The sequence below is a fragment of the Toxotes jaculatrix genome, chromosome 1 (genome assembly GCF_017976425.1).
Source record: "Toxotes jaculatrix isolate fToxJac2 chromosome 1, fToxJac2.pri, whole genome shotgun sequence".
NCBI classification, from domain to species: domain Eukaryota; kingdom Metazoa; phylum Chordata; class Actinopteri; family Toxotidae; genus Toxotes; species Toxotes jaculatrix.
The window spans coordinates 18991934-19015677 of record NC_054394.1 but is presented as its reverse complement, the minus strand read 5'-3'; the positions used below and the strand labels follow the sequence as shown (position 1 = coordinate 19015677).

The 23744-nt window shown below is 40.4% G+C and overlaps 1 protein-coding gene across 7 annotated transcripts in view; it reads left to right on the top strand.

The window, feature by feature from the left end:
• The first annotated feature begins 1231 nt into the window (after nt 1-1231).
• Nucleotides 1232-23744, top strand: part of mical2a (microtubule associated monooxygenase, calponin and LIM domain containing 2a) — a 36403-nt gene continuing 13890 nt past the window's right edge. For all 7 annotated transcript variants that reach the window (XM_041059297.1, XM_041059214.1, XM_041059136.1 and 4 more), the window contains exons 1-13: nt 1232-1353; nt 9077-9449; nt 13556-13763; nt 14330-14446; nt 15876-15977; nt 17636-17791; nt 18097-18197; nt 18412-18669; nt 19831-19946; nt 20043-20169; nt 20283-20373; nt 21307-21454; nt 22856-23055. In XM_041059297.1, coding sequence (XP_040915231.1) covers nt 9189-9449; nt 13556-13763; nt 14330-14446; nt 15876-15977; nt 17636-17791; nt 18097-18197; nt 18412-18669; nt 19831-19946; nt 20043-20169; nt 20283-20373; nt 21307-21454; nt 22856-23055 — 1885 coding nt within the window. In that variant the 5' untranslated portion in view covers nt 1232-1353; nt 9077-9188. The remainder of the gene's footprint in view (nt 1354-9076; nt 9450-13555; nt 13764-14329; nt 14447-15875; nt 15978-17635; nt 17792-18096; nt 18198-18411; nt 18670-19830; nt 19947-20042; nt 20170-20282; nt 20374-21306; nt 21455-22855; nt 23056-23744) is intronic.

The window sequence follows — 23744 nt, the reverse complement described above, 5'->3', positions numbered from 1 at the left end:
ATCTCAGATATTCTTTACAATGATGTTTTAAGGGCAGAAATGTGAATATTATTGCATTAAAAGGGCCTCACCCAGCCTCCCGCTGTCAGGGTTTTGCTCATATACACTTCCTTGTGGTGGCTGGCCATCACTGAGGCCCATCCCAGCCTCCCCCCATTTACAAATCCATTCCACGTTTTCACTATTACTTTTTACTGATACACTGCACACACTGTAGTGTAGTGACGGTACTGAGAGATGTTTGTTATGATTAAAGATTAAATATGATTAAAGAGTCCCTTGTCAGTAATAAACCAAAGTATCCTCCCTGTTCTGACAAATGAAACCTGGCCATCAGCCATCATTTTACCAATTTAACATTCTGTGCTTGCCTAGCCAAATGGCTAGTGTAACTGTCAGTGGTGTTTGCTCTCAAAAAGAGAACTAAGCTCCTTCACTGGCTGTTATCATTATCATCAATGGAAAAGAATAGCACAATAAATAACAATCAATCCACCACCCCTCTCCACATCCAGACACTGACTGAGTTAGAGCCAAATGACAGGAAGAGTGAGAGAGAGTGACAGATCTCTGCTGCTATGGTGGGTCAAAGTGATCTGACAGTCATCTGTGATACAGACATCATTTTATGGAAATTAACAGGGATATTTATAGGGAACATTTCAGTTAAAGTGCACCATATAAAGAGTCAGTTAATGATACAGTGTGTTTGAACTTATGTCTAAGGGTCAGGAAGAAGGAGAAGCCAATAGAGAAAAGGGTGAACAGCCACAATGTTACAGTCAGAGAGAGCAAGGAGATCCAGAGAGAGAAGAGCTGCATTAAAAGGATTTCTGATTCTGGATCACGAGTTCCTTTGTATGTTTTGGTTGTATTCCAGTAAATAATACTGAATAAATTACTGTTATATTTGCAGTTTTTCCTGACAGTTATAAATAGCTCCCCCGAAAAGTGGCCAAACCCCCCGTTTCCAAATCCTAGTGACGTCCCTGTTATATGCCTTACAGTGAAAGTCATACAAAAATAGTAGCGAAACAATTTGCGCATTAATTGAGATAATTGGGCTACACATCAACATTTTCTTTTACGCATCTACGTACAGAGATACAGGTTCATAACTCACACATTACCTAAAGTTGATACTACGATATCGTCCATCTGGATTAAACAGTAGCGGCTCAGGGATGTGCCCGACTTTGTAGCACCGCCCTCAAACACTGGACCCAGCTGCAGAGAGAAACAGCCGCTTGTCAGACTGACCGAGGACCGACAACACTTCACACACCAATTCAGGACCTTGTTTGACGGAAGACACTGGGAGTAAGGAGAGTTGGGATTGGACTGAAATATGAGGTAAGTTCTTTTGTTTTACATTTTGTAGTGTTTTTTTCTTCGTCTTTCCAAATCTAGCGGCTTGTATGAGGCTGAGGCACCTGACAGAGATTTTGACCTGTTACCGTTTGCAATATGAACACCCTGTGTTTTAGTGGCAAGTTGGGCAAGGTGAGACTTTGCTATATTAAAAGTCAAAACACAGTGAATGAAAATATGCTATAATCAAGTAGCCGGTGGTAAGATCACTGTACGAATTCACTATAAAGTCACATTGACCACTTCTTCAGGCGCTGTTTGGAAGTTGTCAGTGAGATAATGCTTATTTATCCTGTTGACATTTGGCTGTGAGCAAAGTGTCACCGTTTCTGGTGAGTTTGGACTTTTAGGAACCCAGTGAACTAAATCTTTTATTGTGAAAGCCTTGATTGAACTTTGTCTGAGTTTAGAGATCCTGTCTTGTCTGTACACCCTGCAATCAAAAAAAGTTATCTCCAGTTGCACAACCTACATTTTTGTTATGCTGATAAGCCACAAATCGCTTCTGAGCATAAATCATATTCCCATGGAGCTGCTTTTCAAACATGCCTTAAACATATCTACACAAAACTGGAATGACAACTTCACTATAAGTTCAAAGGTAGTAAAGAAGAATAGAAACTGGCAAAACTAGGTTACAGTCATCCCTCACCAAGGGTTTTCTGTTTTAAATAGCACCATTAGTCTTCCAGGTGTTTTAATTCTTTTAAGCCTTTCTCAGTCTGACTCCACCTGCTCAGCGACTCTTTGACAGAAAATATCCCTAGGCCTGTGTTTTGGGGTTGTAGTGACACCGACTGCATAATAAAGAAAGGTGTGGTGCTGACAGGCTGTACTGACAGGTTACCGAGTGAAGCTCAGTGAGTGACAGAAACTGCCTGTTAATGTTTTCTCGCGTGACTACAGGTCAGTGCAGCCACTGCTACTGATCAAATACACAGCTGAACGATTGATAAACACTAGATTCCTCACGAAGCAGGACAAAACAGCCAGACTCAAAAAAATCTGGTACAGTGAGGGGGGAAAAAAGTCATAAAGTAAGTATCTCATGATCAATATATGAGCCCTTATAAACTCTTCAGTGAACCTAATCTCTTTCTTCCTCTCCCGCATTTCAACATACTGCATGAGCACTCAGTCTGGTATGATTCATATGTCTTGCAAGATGATGCATAAGCAGTCAGTAACATTTGTAAGGAGGGTCAAAAAAAGTCATACAAACAGTGTTATTTCTGCTTCCCACTGTAGTGTGAGCAATCATTTCCTGTGTATTTTACGACTGTTTAAAATACAGCATACCGTTCTTCATCCAACTGGTAAGATTCAAACTGTGTTACTCTGCCAGTGAACGTGCTAACATCTAAACAGCGGTCATATATATAGTTTCTGGTCTCTGGCCCATACACTGATGGATTTATACTCATACAGTTTAACAACATCTTTGTGCATAAACATTCCACTGCAACCACATTACTCTCCTCTTGCTGGAATTTCCCTCCCAACAAGCCTTTTGTTTCGAGTCATTCATGAGCTGTGATATAAAATATGGGAAAGATACAATAAACAGGGACTCGCTTAGTAAGCTAAGTAGTCTTTTGGCGAATATTTCATCAGACAGTCTCTTGTGTTTTTCCAAATAGCGGCAAAGCTTATGTTCTGAACATGCTCAGTAATTACAGGTTTAACTCTGATTCATGTCCCTCTCCTTGCAACACATAGAGTTACTGTAGAGCTGAGAGAAGATACAAACATCAGGAGATAACAAGGCAGTATGTCAGATATGTATGAACAAATGTAACAGGTATGCTGGACTTCACTGTGTATAATTAATACTTCAAATGTGGTACTTAACATGTTTGTTTTAGACACAACAACAATTTCTGTATGTACAAGGATACATATTAAGTAGACAGATCAAAGTATGAAATGGATGAATGAATGAAAAGAATGTCCAAGTGAAATAATAAATCAATCAGCTGATAAATCAGAGTAATAAATATATGTGAGGATGTCATGCTGTGCATGAAAACAACACAGATGTGCTTCACGCAATCCGATATACTGACTGTGAGTGGAAGCTTGTGCTCATTATTGCCAGGGAGGCGTTGTGAACTTTCTCCTTCCTCCTTCCTTTCTGCAATATGTTTCCTTCCTTGTTCCACAGCATAAAAACGGATGCATGTGCCCAGGCATCAGCTACACAAAAGAGATAGGAACTCTCAGAGATAGGTGGGGCCTGTTGTTCCCCGTAGTCTACTTGTCCGTAATCGAACAAAAAGTTTGCAGCTGTATGAAAAAATCAAACAAAAAAGAAAAACACCACAATTTAGCCACTTGTAGCTACAGTTAAAGCTATCATCTCTTTGGTAAGAATGCTACTCTGCAAACTCAGATCAGATTAAAATAGGACACTCTGCTTTCTTTAAAGCTGTTGCTACATTGCAACATTGGGCCATATCACATCTAAACCAACAGCACAGCTTAAGATGGAGCCACTGAATAAGGTGCAGGGAGGCTCTAGTTAAGCCTCCACAGGATATCATTAATGGGCTCCCTCCGGCACAGACAGGGGCACAGTGAAACGGGTTTTAAACATATCTCAGTCAAGCTTTAAAATCACAGAGGTAGAATTTTACAGTGGCAGCTCTCTGAGGAGCTTTGATCTGGACAGAAAACCAGACACACTCCACAGGAGAAGAGTTTGGATGGAAGGCTTCTGAGGAAGCTCACACACTTTCTCGCAGCACTCAGAGCTTTGTAACTGTAAAATAAGTCATCTTCTCACTTTTTCAGTGCATCACCGTGATTCTTAGTATTGCAGCAAATCGATAAGACATTTTTATTATTTAGTTTTGTGAGAAGTGTTAATCTGTCTTGCCTCAAGGCCCTGCTACAGTTAGACACAGGCGAACCCAGAACACTTGACTGTTATTGAGTTGAACTTTGTACATATTGGTGTTCATCTGAGACAGTCTTGTTTACAGGTTGTAGTCCTGTTGATATCTTTTCAGGTCATGTGCTGTTTTCTACTGCAACATGACACTTGTCTATTCTGAGCCTGGCTTTACTGATTGTTGGCTTACTGAATCCTGCTATTCCTGCCACACAGAAACCTGTACCCCCCTACGATATGGATGAATTAAGGATTCCCTCTGATCTTTTGACCCTCAGTTTTTACTTTTAAAAGATATTGTAACATGTGAGTAGGTGTAGTTAGGGCCAGAATAATTGTTCAAGTGAACTGTTTGTGTCAGTAACTGGGCAGGCATCACTCTGTACTCAGCATGTCCAGATAAATCGTTCTCCAAAGAAAGCATGTGGTGAGCACACCTCGTGGGCCAGACAGGCCTGCAGGCAGCAGCCCTGGAGCTTCACAAGCCAGCTCCTGTTTGTGTAAATTAGCAGTTTCTCCTCTGAAGTTGACTGACATTTACTGTGTTCTGCCAGTGTTTCTACCTTGCTCCTGACAGATCTTCTTTTGTTTTGGCACTGCTGCCCTGACACGTAGCCAGATTTCAGAGTGTTGAGATAATACTGGGGAGCTTGTGGAGCTTGACAGATAGGCCTGGTGAAGGGCAGAGCCGGCAGGCTGAAGTCCACATGAGAGTACTGTTTTCTGAGGCATGCTGCCTCCTTATCAGTCCTACAGAGGGTTCCTTCCTGGTTTTCTTGAGTCCAGTCTGTAATTGCTGTTACTGGCTGGCCACACTGTAGTGTGTGCATTTCCCAGCACTCCCAATGTTTTCCTTGTGTTGTCAGCTTCCCATTGTATTCTGATAGCCTGTAGCTACGTGCTCTGCATAAACAAATGAATACATTACATCACTGGTTTGACACTCAGTTCAGTGTCTTTACAGTTTTGTCAGTGTCAGAGTTATACTGAATGTTTTAAATGGTGCATTTAAAGCTTCTGGGAAACACATGGTCACTTTTGGGTGGTCATGTCCTGCACATGTAATTGTGATGTATGTGTTATTTTGAGGTAAGAATAGCAGTTAAGGCTGAAACAGTTAGCTGATTAATCAGTTTTTCAATCACAAACTATTCTGACAACTGATTCCTCATTTTGTGAAATTGTGAAAGTGTGAAATGTTGCTGCTTTTCTTTATCTTATATGATAATAAACTGAATATCTTTTGGATATTTTAAGACATCACATAGGAATTCAGAAAATTGTGATTGTGTGAAATTTTACCATGTTTATTAAAAATTAATGATTTTATAGACCAAGAAACAATTAGCAGGTTAATTGACAATGAAAATACTTATTTGTAGCTCTAATGATAATGTTATGTAGTTATTTTTAGTTATTTCTATAGTTAAACCAACAATGAAGCGACTGTACTAACGAGTATTGCCTGTGTAGCCAAAGCCCAATATAGCTTATTTGTCTGTGCCATGGACCTCCATTGTGTTCAAACAGCTCTTTAAAAATATAAATGATCCACATATTACACTGGGTGGCATGTTCCATTATTACAGTGAACATGGACAAGGTAGTTCGTTTTGACTGCACTTCTCATACACTATATAGGTGGTCCTTTTAAGACCTGAAATTGTTCATTGTAAGGCTATCCATGTTGTTGACTAATGAGTTACATTGGCGAAAAAAAACAAAACATGTTTGTTACGAGAAATCTGTATCTTTAGGGAATATTTTTTTTTTTTTTTTTATCTGCCCAGGTGTTACAGGTGCATTTTTCACATTCCTAACATTCCCCTTCTATCATACCGGAAAGTGATCGCTTGCAATGTCTGTGAGACACACAGCAGTTCTTTTCTTTATATACAGTATATTCCATCCTATGGATCTGTACTACACTAAGTCCAGACATTTTTTTTCTTTGGGCATTATATCATAGTACTGTAAAGTGATTGCATGAATAATGATAAAATGATACATGAGGTATCAGTAATTAGAAGTGCTCAAGTTGCTAAATTAAACTAACAAACCACAGATATCAGTGTTTAAATTATTCACTGTTTACAAAGACATTAATCACTGCCCTTGACTTTCTCAGTTAGTCACAGCTGGGTTTCCCTCAATCAAATCATTTTCTAAACAGACAGGAGACTTAAAACCTGCACGCTATTAAACTCTCTGATCCTCTTAAGTATTATTGGTTGAGTTGTGATGTACAGTATGATGTGTGTGTGTGTGTGTGTGTGCATGTGTATTCTTTCCGCTTCGTCTGTCATTAGTTGTGTTTTTACAGCCGTTCTGTGGGTTCAGTCTGTCTGCCCACAAGTGACTTTCCATTCTGTCAGACTGAGATGGTGAAGTCATGGTTCTCTGTCTGAGACAATGTAGTTTGAGTGTTGAGCACTGACTTGGCTTGGAAGACAGTAAGTGGTACCTTTTCATTAGTCCTCACAGACTCATACAACAGATGGTTCCAATAATTGTGTCTTTTTTTTTACCACTTTACTTGGACTCAAATGTGAAAGCATAAGTGCGGTCAACATGTCTTTATTTGAACTTTCCACCAAAGGCATGAGAGATTATTGAATGCTGGCCAAAGTTTAGAATAAAATGAAATCAACATAAAAGTATTTTAGGAGATCTGTAGGGGAAAATAGAGTCACTTCTCTGCAGTTAACAAAATGAAAATTTGCTTTTGTTGAGCGTTTTTTGGCAGGAAATTTACATCCATGTATCTCAAACTAACTTATTTTTACCTCAGCTCCGTCATTTATCGGGATTGTCTCAGTCATCGCTTGTCACTCATTGACACCAGAGAGTAAATTCCCCGAAAAGCTATGAAGGTGTTCCTGTGACTAGGTGGCTGGTGAAGCCAGCGAGAGGGTTAGCACAGTGTTGGACTCCTGCTGATGGAGCAGTTCTGGGCTGCTTTGGCCACGTGGCAAAGGAATGTCAGCTCGCTGAGTTTGAGGCTGAATAGTAATAGTTTGCGGTGAAAGGCCTTAGGGGACCATAGTATCTTCCCACGGGACAGGAGCTTTGTGAAGCTACAAACATACATAAAGGAGGCTGAGGGTCACCTGAGTGTGCGGTATTTCTGTGGGCTGGTTGGTGTTCTTTTCTCTGCCTGATTTTTTCTCTGAAATGTAAAATAACAAACAGCATCAAAACAGGATGCAAACATGCAGCCAAACAGGATCCTGTGTAAATTAATATGCTAATTTTAGCTAGGGGAAATGGTGCTGCTGTGGGAACAACTTTCAAACATTCAAATTATCACCATATTCAAATCACAAACATGTTGTGACCCAAGACTTGTTGGTCATTTAACTTTTGCATTCACTGTTGCATTTGTCCCTGGCTAAAGCTCTATATGATCAGTTTCATGTCACAGTCATGTTGCCACCCCAGGCCTTGGGGCAGAGTGTGACAGTGATAGTGGATTACTGTGGAAGACTGTTTGAGTCCTGCACAGCCAGCCTGACCTCTACTCTAACCCTGCCTAAACCTACTCCATGGGACATTAAAATATCAAAGGCAGACTTCTCCCAAAACTCACGGAAGCTGTGGTCTCCGCCCAAGTGAGCACACACATGCTTAATGCAGAAAATTTCCACATTTTGCTTTGATGTCGAGTTCTGGCACAGATTTTCTGGCATGAATTTCAAAATGCTTGATGGTTGATTGGAGGACAGAGAGAACTATTTTGTATTTAATTCAGTAATTCAGTCAGTTCAGCTCTACTCTGACACAGCATGTGTTTTACTAACAGTGTCTTTCACACGCAGGCACACATGTAAGCGTACTGCGTGCACATACCGAAGTAGAAGGTGGACTATTAAACATGCATAACAAGTCACATCCAGTCAATCTGCTGAACAGTTAGTTTCAAAGACCTGTCTTTTTACTGCTGAAAACATTGTCTGGTTTTCACCTGGAACAAAGATTCCACCAGACAAATGCTTTTCCTGTCTGTTCATCCATGTTCAGTGCTGCGCTCCAGGAACAAAAGGTCCCTAACAGAAACAAACAGTGGTTTTTTGGTTTGCAGTAATAGGCAAATTTTTTTTTACTTTTGTTGAAGATGGTATATACAGTGGAAATGAAGCTTAACATAAAAAAAAAATGCTACGGTTTTGGTAAAGTCCAAATCTCTTATAACAATGCAGTATAGTTTCGTTTGTTTGTCCATGATGGATATTTCATGTTGAAGTTTGAACTGACTGTTTTACTCTTTATAAAGCCATCCCTGAACCTTGAAGTTGTTGAAAAGTTTGGTTGAACCAGTAAGTAGTATTAAGAACCACAAACAGCTCCTTTTATAGGCTGACATGGTTATGCCTCTGTAAAGCAGAAGTAGTAAACATGCTCAACAGCTGTCTGACAGCAACAGATTGGCACATTTAACTCCCCCAGCTTTGTCTGTTCTTGAAATGTTATCTAGTCAATGTTGGTTTAAGCTTACTGTCTCTCAAAATGCATGCTTCTTAGATGGTGAGTCTTGGGATAGTGAGGAATGGTACTGCGAGCCTTCTTGATAATTCGGCAATGTAAACAGGAGTCAGAGTGTAGATAAAATACAGCTGTTTTGTCAACTTAATTTAAATTACTTTAACGTCCTAATCTAGACACTATTTCAGTGAAGTGAAATGATGAAATGAAGCAGGACCAGTTTTATCAGGCTAATGAAAAAATATGGAAAAACATCCGTTGCTGAAAGCCATATGTGCAGGATCCTTTGCTATGAGATGACATCAGATGTAATGTGTCTTGCCTCCTCAGACTGGGCATGACGGCGCGAGCCAAGCTGAGGGCGTAGCCACATCTGGCAGAGAGCGCTGGCAGAAGTAAGCAGGAGCCTCAGCAGTCCAAACCATCTACTGCAGCAGGGAAGATGGGAGAGACAGAGGAGGAGAGGGATAATGTGGGGAAGCTGTTTGAGAAGTTCGTCCAGGCCTCGACCTGTAAAGGAACTCTTCAAGCCTTCAACATCCTCTGCAGACAGCTGGACCTCGACCCTGCAGACAATGCCACCTTCTACAGCAGTCTGAAGGCAAAGGTCACCTCCTGGAAGGCCAAAGCACTATGGAGTAAGCTAGACAAGAGGATGTCCCATAAAGAGTACAAGAAGGGCCAAGCCTGTGTGGGCACCAAGGTAAGTTTAACCTTTGTACAGCTGTACTTTATACCACAAGAGGTTTACCAGTTATAGGCCAATAGAGATGGTACATTTACAAAGGATACAGTAAGACATATCTAAATTAAAGCACCTTATAAATTATTTTACATATTTTGGCCAATAAATACCTATATGTTATAAATATTTTTTAGTATTTTTTTTAATATTTTTGTTTTTGCTCCCCATTCTCCAAAGTATACCATATTTCTTTTATTTGTTTCCCCCTTCCAGGCACAGATTGTTTTCTTTTCAGTTTGGTATTAAGTCAGTCTTTTTTTAGTATTGCAGTAAAGAGGCAATTCATCTCAGTTCATGCGAACTAATTGTGCACTGTTATTTTTGTTATTTTTGGATGGTCATGCAGCTATTTTAAAACATCTGCTTGTAAGCGCATTCAAGAGTCCTCCCCTATTGCAGACTTCGAGTCAACTACTGAATAGCAACAGCAATAGAAGAAACAGCAATATTCATCATCCTTTTAAAAATTTCCTTTTTGGCTTGACAGTATACTTAAACTTATATATGCAACATTTTCTTTGAGTTTACCAGCTGAATTAGGAGTTTTTAAAACTGTTGTACCTGCAGTAACGTCCCAATAACCAACTTTTGCTAGAAAGTTAAAACTACAAATATAAAAATCACTCATGTCAAAGTTAATTTTCATTATGTACTGAAAACTAAAACGTGTTCACGGCTAAAACGTGTGCAGTCTTCAAAGCCTATAATGACGTATGTCATGTGATATGTGTGTTAAAAGATCTGAAAAAGAATATCACAAGTGTTTGTTTATACATCATAAAAGTTAACATTTTATGATTTAGGAAGTGCCTCTTGTGACTGTACCTCATGTGGTTCCTATTTTGTTTTGACAATCTACATATTGTTCCTCCTCAGCGATGTCAAAAAACAATTCAAAGTCCTACAGCTAAGGCAATATCGTGGTCATCACTTTAACCTCTACCTGCCAAGACTCAGCCATTAACTACATTAACACTCACTCTTTCTCTGCAACACCTCTGAACAGATGGAACAGGAAATTAAAGAGATATATACAGTACATATGCTTTGCACTCATTCTCTCTGAGCTTCCACCATGTATGTATTCAGCCTTACAAAGAGTAAACACACTAAAAAATCATTATACAGTAACATACAGTCTCAAAACATTAAGTAGAAAATGTTCACATAATCAAATGAAACATGAAACAAAATTACATAAAAACTCACAGACAGAAAAAGCAACATTACAGCTGTGCACTGCTCCATCCTTCAACCTTGCAATCAAACAACACACACACACAAAAAAAATCAATCACATACAGAGAGTAAATTACACATGCAAGAAGAGAGCTATTCAAGAGCTGTTCTTGAAATGAATTATGAAGAGGTACTTGCAAAGGGAACAAAGCAGTCATATTAGGGTGTGTGGTGTGTATGGTGTCCTGTGTGAGTGGCGGGGTGGCGGGGTGGCGGGGTGATGAGGAAAAGTAGGAAAACCCGGAGGAGTGTGATTACCCTTCAGCCATCAACTACCCCCAGCACGAGAGAGTGTTTTATTACACAGACAAAGAGACAGCATCACTCAGCAACTATGATTATTTGGTCCAAGCTATACTGAGGGTGTGCTCTGCTCTTTATAGGCTCTTCCTAAAAGGCTGGAGCCAGTGTTGTTAAAGTGTGTTTTAAATGCTTGAGTGTGAGCTACGTTTTACGGGTTTCTGTCTGATTTAAGCCAACACCAAAATAGGTAAGAAGAAAGAGTGTAAATGTTTTGTAGAAAGCATGACTTTCCTAAACTTCTGAGCCAAATGTTTTAGGTCAGATTTCATAATTCTGACAATCTGCACGGATATGTTGTAAAATAAAAAGTGGGAGTGTGCGTACCAAAGTCATAAACAGTGGACTGTGCGCATTACCGAAACACTAACTTATTGTGAATATATGAGACTGTCTATTCATTTTAAAAGCCTGAGATGTAATGAGTTGCTCACACACGCACACACACACATACACACATACACAGTATGAGTGCAGTATGCCGCCTGTTTTAATCACTCACACGACAGACAATCTGCTTTTACTTAATTACTAATTTCTCCTCTCCCTGGGAGAACCATGAGGTGACGACTCATGTTTTTATGGCAGCTCAGCCATTTGAAAGTGACAGATGTGATATCACTCAGCACCTCGTCTTCTTATTCCCGCTGTAGCAGCAATTTTTTTAAGGATGTGACGTCATACATGTTTTATGGCCTGACACAGCTGGCTGCGGCAACACTGACACGTAACCACTGTGCGTTTCTTTCTCATAAAAATTTACTGTGCCCAAAAAATTGCTAGTTGATCTTTATCTAAATCCGTGATAGTTGTAGTTTAATTTTATAGTCAAAGTCCTAGAGTCCGAGCATTAGCTCGTGATGCTGTTATAGTAAAGAGCTCCTTGTATTCTCTGCACTGTCCGCTGAGATGAAAAGGTAAATTTGACTGACCAATAGGATTCATTAATAAGGTGGGGGACTGATGTGACCAGGGCGAGGTGGAGCTGGGATGAGAATGAGGTCACAGGTGGGAAGGTGAAAGGAAGTGCGTGTGTCCTGACTCAGCAGATGTTGAACAAGGCCTCAGGAAACGCCTCATATCTGGAAAAATATACCAGTGAATGGAAAAGTACCAAGACAAACAACCCATCTCTGCCCACGGCTGATAGACAGATCAAAACAGCTGCATGAGCTTTGATATAAAATGTGCACATTGTGAGCATACTTCTGAATAAACCGAGTTAGTACTGTGCACAAAAAAACTTGTCCAGGCAGAGCTTCCACCACCTGTTTGTACTTCACACCTGAGAATACATCATCCTGATAACCTCAGGCAACCAGTGATGAAACATTGTGTTCCTCATCACCCTCATGCCCTGTGAAACCTCCCTGGAGCTCAACCACAATGCTCAGAGAGGGAGAATATAGAATGACTAAAGCCCAATCATGTTTTTAGTGCTGGAGCAGAGAGTCATTTAGGGTATGATGTGGGTTTTTGGTTAGTTGACACTGGGCGCTCTGTAAACAGCACCCAGTCTGAGTGTCTCACAGAACTGACATGAGTGGAACCACCTCACCCTTTGGTATTATTCTGTTGGTGGACGCACAGAATGGTAGGAAGTGAGTCCTCCTGTTCAAATATGTGGCAAAATATGTCTGCACACTGTAGGGATTCAGAGGTCGGACAAAATGATGACTCTTTGTTCTGGTGGATAAATGGAAGGCCAAGAAATTAAAGTCTTTTCTGGAAAAGTGAAAGAAAAGGCATTTCTAGCACTAATTTGGTGAGGCTATCGAGACAGAGACTGTCCACCTTGTTGAGCACAGCAGGGGTGACTTTCAGAGGTGGTTTGGTCCTGGATTGAATGTCAAAAGAATCAAGACACACACACACACACACTCAAACACATCTCCCTTCTACAGTATTCGCTATAATGTCTCTTAATCTGTTTAGAGGGAAAGAAGATAGAGTTTGCCAGCACACATGTGTCTGTTCTTTCATCTATCATTCAAGAGGATGATGTCATGTTTGACCCACACATTCTCAGACAGACGCTGTAACCTCACTGAACTGACTTCATGCATTTTTGGGTGAAGCCGATACATGAATCACACCTTTGATATGCAAAGGTTGTAATAACGGTTTAGGTTGGTGGAAGTTGTTCGCAAACATTCCCTCTGGGCAATTTCCTGATTAATGCACTTCTTTTTGGCCTGTGTACACTCTGTTCAGCATGTTTAATGTCCTAATAACAATCCTCGCAAACAACAAGGTGGCCTAGAGAGGTTGTCTCAAAACTGGAATGATCTTCAGAGTCAGTGTCTACCCTGCTAAAGTGTCGAGTCTCTAAATGTTCCAGTGATGCAGTAAAATGCTGCTCCCATTTTACTCCCCAGAATGTTAATAAACAAGTAGTGTGAGCCATTTTTCATCTCAAACTCTTCTGTAGGAAATGTCTCAGCCTTCTGTTATTAATACGACAAAGCTGTCATCATGATCTAGCTCATTTCTCTGAGGTCTGTTTGTCATTCTCCTTAATTTAGTGCCTCATCATCGGAGGAGGTCCCTGCGGCCTGCGGACAGCCATTGAGCTCGCTTTGATGGGTGCCAAAGTGGTGGTGATTGAGAAGAGGGACTCGTTCTCCAGGAACAATGTGCTGCACCTTTGGCCCTACACAATCCATGACCTGCGGGGCCTTGGGGCAAAAAAGTTCTACGGCAAATTCTGTGCTGGGGCCATAGACCACATCAGTGAGTATCTGACTTTACCGATACAAAACAAGCTGCTGGGTTTTACTTTTCACTTACCTGTGATCACAAATGATCAACCTCCCTGAACCCTGGTCTTCTCTTTAAATGTACAGTATGTTGGTGGACACTGGAATTGTAGAGTCTATATTCAGGTCCTCCACAATGCTTATAGGATCTGTTCCCAGTTTTTGTTTCGCTTTTTTTTTTTTTTTTTAACATTCTTATTGGTATTTTATACTATCTGGCTTTTGTTTTTAGGTTTCTATTTGTTTTTTGTGTTTGATTCAATTTAGTTGCTGTAACACTGTATTTTGAGAATAAAAAGTACAGTATACAGGGCATAATGATTATCATGATATATTAAATTATTAAATGAAATGTCATCACCTTTGATCATTGATTCTTTTTAATCAGTCCAACATAAAGAGAAAAAGCCTTAGCACAGACAGGACTGAGTACTGGAGCTTGGGGTTTACTCTCAACAGTGTCAAGACAACATAACATAAAACAAAGTTTGGCAGAGCTTTACTCTTGTATACATTAATGTGTGTCTGTGTGTTTAATAGGCATTCAGCAGCTGCAGCTGATCCTGTTGAAAGTCGCCCTCCTCGTTGCAGTCGAGTTTCACATCAATGTGGAGTTCATCAAGCTTCTGGAACCTCCAGAGGATCAGGAAAATGAAGGTATTCATCCACACATTCACTTAACTTAAATGTCCAAACAATAGATTAACAGTGCTTTTATATTCACCCACTGACAGCTGTTTATGGCCTGCAAGCTTTGGGCAGTTGAGGAGATTTAAACAGCTGGAAACTGTACAACTGGGACATTTCGTAGGATGAGGCTGAGAGGTTTAATAATGTCTAAAGTTTGATATAAACATCAGGCAGGCTGCATCTGTCAGCTTGTTAGACAGAAATACAGTGTAGCTTCCTGGAGGGTCTATATTTACACTCCTACTCCTTCAGCTTTGGCTCTACTTTAAGGCTGGTCAGGCAGCAGGGGACTTGTCATCCCGCAGTATTTAATTTCCCTGACATCCACCAATAAACATGACACAAATATTGGCACGGAGCCAATTGATCATATTTAGATGAGGTTTGTGTCTTTCATGTTAGTTATCTTTCTCAAATCTATACATATTATATGCAGGGGTGTATCTTTTGCTCTTATGAGAAATTTATGACATTGAATAGATCAACGTAGATTAGATTTGAAAACTTTTTAAAATAGCTTGACCTTCTGACAGTAACATAGCATTTAGCACATACACTGCACTGTGGATGACCCTCTCATCCTGCAGTGGACTATAAACTCTGAAGCAAGAAAATAACTTGCACAACTTGTGTCATGTGTTGTCTCTTCGGCTGTAATATCAATACACTGATAACAACGAGAGCCTTGCCTAAATTTAGACACAGACTTATCCCTACTGTTCTGCTGTGACGGACTTAGCTGAGCCCTTGACATCATGGAATGCATTTTCCACATGGTGATATTACATGACAAAGTGCCAAGCTGTTACTGTGCTGGTATCACACTTCTGTAGCACCGAACACTTAAAAGGGCTAATGTTGTTTCATATTTAATATATTATACTGTTTTATTTGGACAACAATCCACACTGACACTCAGCAGGCTCGATGCAGTGGAGCACATAAACATACTAACAGCCATCACCGTTCATTTTCCTGCATCCAAGACATTTGTTCATGTCGCAGTTCTTTTTAAAACATGGCATGAACAGCCATATTTGTCCTTGTTTTACTGGCATCATAGCAAGAGCAGTGTTACGGGAAAACAGCAACATAGCAACCTTAAACAGCAACAGTATTAAAGTGCTTATTCATTCTCCTCATCTCTGCACTGACAAATTTAGAACTGGTCAGGCATGGCAGGTGGCAGAGTGGTCCAGGAAGGAGAGATGTTTTGATAGAGAATGTTGAAGTGTCCTTGCGCAAAACACGAACCCTTATCTGCTGGCATTCCAGAGATGATTGTTCAGTGGAGGGGTATAGCTCAAAGGGAATGTTGCTAAGATTTATACTCTGTGGGGTGTTTTTTTTTTTTTTGCCCCTTCACTCTTTCTCTGTCTTTGTTTCCCTCTCTCAGGGCTTGGGTGGAGGGCTGCAATCCGACCCGCAGATCACCCCGTGGCTAACTTTGAGTTTGACGTCGTGGTGGGGTCTGATGGGCGCAGGAATACTCTGGAAGGTGAGAATACAGCAAACAAAAGACATGAACAGTATAGACGCCTCAAGGATGTACTGTGCTTGTAAAGACCTGACAACAAGGCATGAGCTGAAGAAACAGGCCATGATCCAGATGTTACTTTCCCACTACACAGGGTTAAACCTGCTGCCACTCCCAAATTGTTTGACATAAAAAAAAAAGAAAAACGTGAAACTGCAGCAACAGCTAACAAATTCTGCACAAAATGCTAATTTTTCATTTCAACTTTTTAATTGTACAGTACATATAAATGTTATCTGTATCTGTAAAGGCTGCCAGGTCTTCAGTCTCTTGGCCTCTTCTTGTTTTAGATGTGTGTCTTAACACAAGTATTTAATGCATGTAGCAGCAAGCAACATGTTTACCATATCAACATATTTTCTCTCTCCAAAGTTGTTTTGCCACTGAGTTCATCTGTTTGCATTATTTAGAAAATCCATGAGTCATCATGTGGAACAAAAAGTGATTTTAAAGAGTTAGGACTTAAATCAGATAAAACCCAGCACACCTTCTGTTTACCGAACAGCACATGTATCCAAGACATCCCACGGGACTGTTTCTGGACTCTCACTTTGAATAACTTGTACTTCATTATCTCTGTTGTGAGGCTATAAATGAAACTCACCTTCTGTAAACTTATACTTGTATGAAGCCATTGATCTCTCCCTGTGGGAAAGGTAACACATGAAACCACTAAAAGTAGCCTACATAAATAGAGCACAGCCGGGGCTCAGTGCAGCAGCTGATGCATGCATGCTGGACTCTCTCCATCTCTATGTCTTGCTGTTTTGGTCTCTCTCCTAAAAATGCTGTCATCTAACAACCAATTCACATCAGATGCTTATTCCTAAAAAGGGCATTTTTGGACCGTACAAGACGTCTAGCTCATTCTCAAATTATGAAGACGCCTAGGGGAAATGATTTTCCCCTGCAGTCAGCCTGCTTTCATGGCATAGCTACGGTAACACAGAGTTAAATACAATCAGATCTGCACTCTGCGTTGATTGTTGCTGCCTTTGGTAAAGAACAATGAAGTGTAAAAAAGGGGAAAACACCCTCCAAGATTTTTAACTGTGAATATATGGAGAGGTTGTGGCACAGCTTCAGGCCCTTACTCTGCTTAGGGTTTTTTTCTGGCCATAGATGGTTAATACGGAGAGAACCCTTGAATTATGTTTCCTATGTCCCTGTTTTCTGTTTCAAAATAGCTGAAATAGATGTCTATCAAAAGAGCTATTCTGCCAGTTCAATATTTTATCTGTTTAGATAAAGATTCCTGGAACATATGAAAAAAATTATTTCTATTTTCAATGGTACTAAACTCTTACAAATGGTCCTTCACTGCTACACTTGCAGTTCTGACGGGTAATTAAGCAAACAGCATTTAACTTTGATGATAGCATTTAATTCCTGCTGTTTCTTACAATCCATGGCTTTTGTTCCCCCGGCTGCATGAAGGCTCACCTTGGTAAGCTGCCTCTTATCCTAAAATAACTGCCTTGTAATTATGGTTTAAGGCTAGATTGCCTTTGGTTTTAACAGACAAGCCGATAGGCCTGCTTTGCTTGGGAAGATCAGCGTGTTTTTTCTGTTTCTCATTCTCTCTCTCACTCTGATCCCCGTGTCTCTCTTTCTCCCAGGTTTCAAAAGGAAGGAGTTCAGGGGTAAACTGGCAATCGCCATCACAGCCAACTTCATCAACAGGAACACCACCGCAGAGGCCAAAGTAGAAGAGATCAGCGGAGTGGCCTTCATCTTCAACCAGAAGTTCTTTCTTGACCTCAAAGAGGAGACAGGTATGAAAGAAGCACTGTCAGACTGCCACATTATGCTTTGACAGTGACTTCAGTTGTTTAACATTAAGATTGAGTTTTTTGTTGTTTGCTGTGGCTGTAATCAGTGATCATTAATGTCATTTTTTAGGTGATCTTCTCAACCTCCAGCACTACAGAACTAGAATTTGGCACGATAATCACAAAAATTACAATTATGGGTTAGAGTTTATTGCTTTTAAAAATTAGAAGCATCCACCACAACAGGGGGATGTCTTGTCGGTGCGTTTTATACGTTGTAGCTGTGATTACCATGTAATTTCTTGCAGGTATTGACCTGGAGAACATTGTGTACTACAAGGACAACACTCATTACTTTGTCATGACCGCCAAGAAACAGAGCCTGCTGGACAAGGGAGTTGTCATTAACGTAAGCAGAACACATTTAGGTTATTTTTCACATTTTAATCACCAAAATTACACAAAAATACAGTAGGACTTTTATTTCACATCTGTGTGCAGCATTACAAAAAAACTCTCCATGGTAACAGATCATAAAGAAGTTAATCTTGGTCTATAACAAATGCTAAGCTCCGACTTAATCTGTGTGAACTCCTCCTGACTGTCATGCTTCTGTTCAACAGGATTACATAGACACCCAGATGCTGCTGAGCAGTGAAAATGTTAACCAGGAAGCTCTTCTGTGCTACGCCCGAGAGGCTGCTGACTTTGGCACCAACTATCAGCTTCCCACGCTGGATTTTGCCATGAACCACTGTGGGCAGCCAGATGTAGCAATGTTTGACTTCACAAGCATGTACGCCTCAGAGAACGCTGCTCTGGTCAGGGAGAGATTTGGACACCAGCTGCTGGTAGCACTGGTTGGCGACAGTTTGCTAGAGGTAAGAAAAAGCAAACTGTATCATGTGAGTTTAGGGAGGTAACAGGGTTTTGAGGAGCCTGACTGCCTAGGAAAAGAAACAAGACACAAAATGTTGGCAGTCACGGCTCAGATGCTCCAGTTCATCCTGCCAGATGCTGCAGAGTGAAGAGTCTGTGGAAGAAGGGAAGGGTCTCTTGCAGTGCCGACAATTTTTGTTTGATTTATGGTCCCATACTGGTAACTATATATGAGCCACTCCACCTCGTGTCTCCAGGCTGACTAATTGCTGTTGATGATGTTACCAACAGTCATCGAGGCAGAGAGAGATGTGACTGTTATTCTAATCTGCTGAGCACACATTATCCAATAACTGTTCACTAACTGTAATAATAATAATAATACTGACCCACATTGTCTGTATTATGCTGCATGTCTTTCTCCCCCTCTCCTCCATTCCTAGCTGTCCTATCTTCCTCCTTTTCCTCCTTTCACCCAGCCCGGCCATCGGCAGGAGGGTCCCCCATCTGAGCCAGGTTCTGCTCAAGGTTTCTTCCTGTTAAAAGGGAGTTTTCCTTGCCACTGTCGCCTTAAGTGCTTGCTCTGGGGTCAGGCTCTGGGTCTCTGTAAAGCGCTTTGAGACAATTTTGATTGTGGAAGGCGCTATATAAATAAAATTGAATTGAATTGAACTGTTAAAAGTTTTTAATAGTCTTATTATTTTCCTTTTTTGTAAGCCCCACCAACAGTTATTCATTCACGTTTTCTCTTTTCTTTTTTTTTTTACCTTTCATTTATCCATAATATTTTTATTATTTTCACACAGACGCCCACGAAATGCCCATCTGTTCTCCTACTGACACATTATACCCAAACATTAATTTTCCAACTATATCAACCCTTGCCTTGCCCCTTTGCAGAATAATGACCTGTCTACATTAGATCACTTGTAATGTTTCCTGACCAATGAAAAAAAAAGCATGTGAAACAGTCTCAAAATCATGACAGCATATACCTGACAATATTTTGTGCTGCTAATTGTTTTGCAATCTAATCCAAATATTTGCAGTGTTGTTTTTTGATACTTTGAGGTAATGTTGTTAAGTGCTGATGTTGTTTTGTGTCCTCGTGTATACTGACACACACAGTTATATTAATATATTTTTTATGTGCACCTGTGCAGCCCTTCTGGCCAATGGGAACAGGTTGTGCCAGAGGCTTCCTTGCTGCCTTTGACACGGCCTGGATGGTAAAGAGCTGGGCTCAGGGTCGGACAGTTCTGGAGGTGCTGGCAGAGAGGTATATAAACACACACACACGCACACGCACATGTTTATGAACATACACTATGAATTACACCATGTGCCTTGCACTATGTTTCTTGCTTGTCTTCAGGGAGAGTATTTACAGGCTACTTCCACAAACAACACCAGAAAACATCGCCAAAAACTTTGAACAGTACACCATAGACCCTGGAACTCGTTACCCCAACCTCAACTCCTCCTGTGTGAGGCCACACCAGGTGAGAGGAAGTACTCACATTGACAAAATCAGATTCTTACTATCTGTCCTTTGGTACTGACAAATCTTGACTGTCTTGATTGTTATCATTTTCCATTTTCCTTCCTGTTTCAGGTGCGTCACTTGTATATCAGCTCGGAGCTGAATTCCTGCTCTCTGGAGCGTGCTGCTACCATACGACGACCTGTCAATCTCAGCAGGCGAGGTAAGTTTAACAGGAACTGATAGAGTCTTGTGTGTTATGTAATACCTGTGACATCCCTATGTTCTGCAAAAACACTTGCCATTAACCAACGCCATAACTCAGGCACAGAAAGGAAGCTTGTGATCATATTTCCTGCAACTTGACAGCTTGGTGGAAGCAAACGGCCATGAGGTGATAATTGTAGTTTTTATGAGTGAATCTCCAGGTAAAAGCTTGCAAAGACTGCTGCTTACTCATGTCTAGATTATTCAAGGTATTGATCTGACTGACTGATAGGGTTTCCACTCTTTTGTTATTTTACAAGGACCCTCATGTTAACATTGTGGCCTGCGTCTCTCCTTTTCTTCTAACAAAAGTAGTGAGGAACCAGGATTAACCTCAGTTTAGGGAATAAATCACTATCTGAGGTTTGTTTTTACATGTGGCTTCATTGGGAGGAGGAAGCTTTGAAAGAACAGCTGCTGGGTTGTGGCAGGAACTGTCAAGCCCACATTTCTTACTCTCCAAGTTCAACTTTTTTTTTGTTTTAATGTTCCTTCCTTTAAACTATAAAAAAAATAACTAACATCATTTTAAAATGCATCTGTATGTGTATCATGATGAAATATGTGAGGCAATAAATAAACATTTGTCCATATTTGTGACAAAATGTTATTATAGTTCTGCCGAGATCCAAGTCTGGTTTAGATCTCTACTGGGAACTAACAGTAAAAACAGGAGCTCTTCATGCTGAACTGAGCTGCATGTTCGACTGAAGTAACTTGAGCCATTCGCCAAAAGCTTTGAGGATACACGTCGGGACAGAGATGTGTACATACCTCAGCAACCACTCCCACCATTTCTGTCATGACCTTATTTACTGGTACAGAATGTGTTGGTCCACTCATTTCTTCTTGTTATATTGAAAAATATGACTTTTTTTTTTTTTTTCAGAGTCAGAGATCAGACCAACGAGGCTTCTTACCTGGTGCCAAAAACAGACAGAGGGCTACAGGAATGTGACAATCACAGATCTGACGTCTTCTTGGCAAAGTGGCATCGCTCTCTGTGCTCTCATCCACAAGTTCAAACCTCAGCTAATGTATGTACACGCATCAGATAATAACAGCACCTCGTGAACATCTCTCTTTACACTATTTAATGCATATATGAATGAACCCTGCACCCTCTTTGTAACAACTAGCTGTGAGGAAATTGAATTCTCATGGGTGTGTTAAATATGCACGGCATGAGAGCCGCTCTTTGATCTATGTATCTTTTCTGCTGCGCTCTCTACCTCCTCCTCACAACATGTAGAGCACTTGAGCCTTTTTAGAGTGCTGATAGATGTGAAAAAGACATTTATACATAGCTGCCCTATATGTAAAGCCAGCTGGTAGTATAGGGTGCAAACAGAGAAGCTGTCAGAATGCAGCTGTGTATATTTCAAAACTTTTTTATCAGTTTTGTCCTTGAGTTTCATCAACCCAGCTGAAAAACGTACTGATTGTTACATTACAAATGCAAAGCTGGCAAAACATATTATTATTGTTTTTAATTCAAAATAATGCTGACTGAGAGAAAAAACAGCTTATGTAGGACTTGGTGTGCTTTTGTACCCACTTACAGGACAAAATTCTCCCTAAAAAACAGACTGTACCTTACATTCCACTTCTTAGGGTTAGACCATCTAGCACAGCATGGAATTAGTCAGTGTGACTGTAGATTAGTACATTTACAAATCTAATTATATCCTCTCAGTCTTTAATTATTGCCCCTCATACCTCGCCACATGCCACTACAATTTCGTGAGGTACTGCGAGTTTCCAGGAACCACTGGTATTTTTCCCCTCCGCTCCTCCATATGCATGCCTGTCAGCGGAGAGGGTAGCAGGTCCATAGAAAAGAAAGGAAAAGAAAAGAAAGAATGAGCCTCTGTACTTACAGAGTAACACCAAAGTTTGTGTGTGCTGCTGCTAGGATACTGCTCTCTCCTTTACATTATTTCTGATGGTGACTGCACACTGTCAGTGCAGGCTGAGATGTCAGAGCTTTTTTCTTTTCTCCCTTTAGAAGGCATTTACTGCCACTTGCAATGTAAGAAAGAAGTTTTTCTACAAGGTTGAACATTGACTGCGTAAGATAAGTTTCTGTGAAAAGTCATTCCGCTGTGCTGATGTTATGTTTTCTTATCAGTGTGCATGCGATCTTATACTCGCTCACTGTGAGTCACCTACATGTAGAGATAAAAGCCTCTGTTTCAGTTACAAACCTCGCTGTTACATTCCCGACTCATTACTCAGGACATCTTTAATAGATGTGATACTTGAAAGTCTGAATTTTAGAAACAGTGATAAGTAAAAATATATTAAAAGAAAATCCAATTACACTAATAATATAACCATTAAACCGTAAAAACTGAAACACTAATATATGCTGGCACATTAACTGTTTTACCATGAGGTATTTAGCCTGAATCTTTTTTAATTCCCTGCCCCTTCAGAGATTTGACTTCATTAAATGAAGAAGACCATGCTGCAAACCTCCAGCTGGCTTTTGACATCAGTGAGCGGGAATTTGGGATTCGATCATTCACATCTGCGAAGGAGCTGAGTGCTGGTGAGGAGCTGGATAAGACCAGGATGACTGCCTATCTGTCCAAGTTCTATGAGCTCTTCCGGGGAACACCTCTGCCTGCATCAGGTACTCTATTTGCCTCTATTCTGCTGTACACACTGTGTACTGTGCTGTATTCTTCTCTACTCTACTTGACTCAGCTCAACTCAACTCTGCTTTACTCTGCATCACATTACTCTCTGCTTGACTCGTATCTACTCAACTCTATGCTCTACTCCACTTCACTTTGCTCTGCTCTATTCTATTCTATTCTATTCTATTCTATTCTATTCTATTCTATTCTATTCTATTCTATTCTATTCTATTCTACTAGATTCTGTTTGACTTGACTCAGCTTTGCTGTACTCTACTTGACTCTGTTCTGCCCTCCTTTTCTCTGCTTCTCTCTGCTCTACTTTACTCTACTGCTCTATTTCATTAGTTGCAGACACTGAGGCCTGTTGTTGATACACTGTTTTTGTCTTCTCCTTTGTGTCTGGATGTATTGTATGACTGACATGTATAATTCCAGTCAAAGAGAAGGTACTAAATGTCTTTTGGTTTCCCTTGAAGTAGTCAAGTACAGTGGCATGAGAGGAATGTGTGATTGTTCTATAGATGGGGACTGCAGTAGTCAGAGATTTTTTGACAACGTGAAAACAGCTGCCTGTCTCAACAGATTATTTAATGTTTATGTATTTTGTATTATTTAATCTCAGACAACTACTTTCTTTCCTCTTACATTATTATCTGACATTTATGGCTGTGCACAGTGG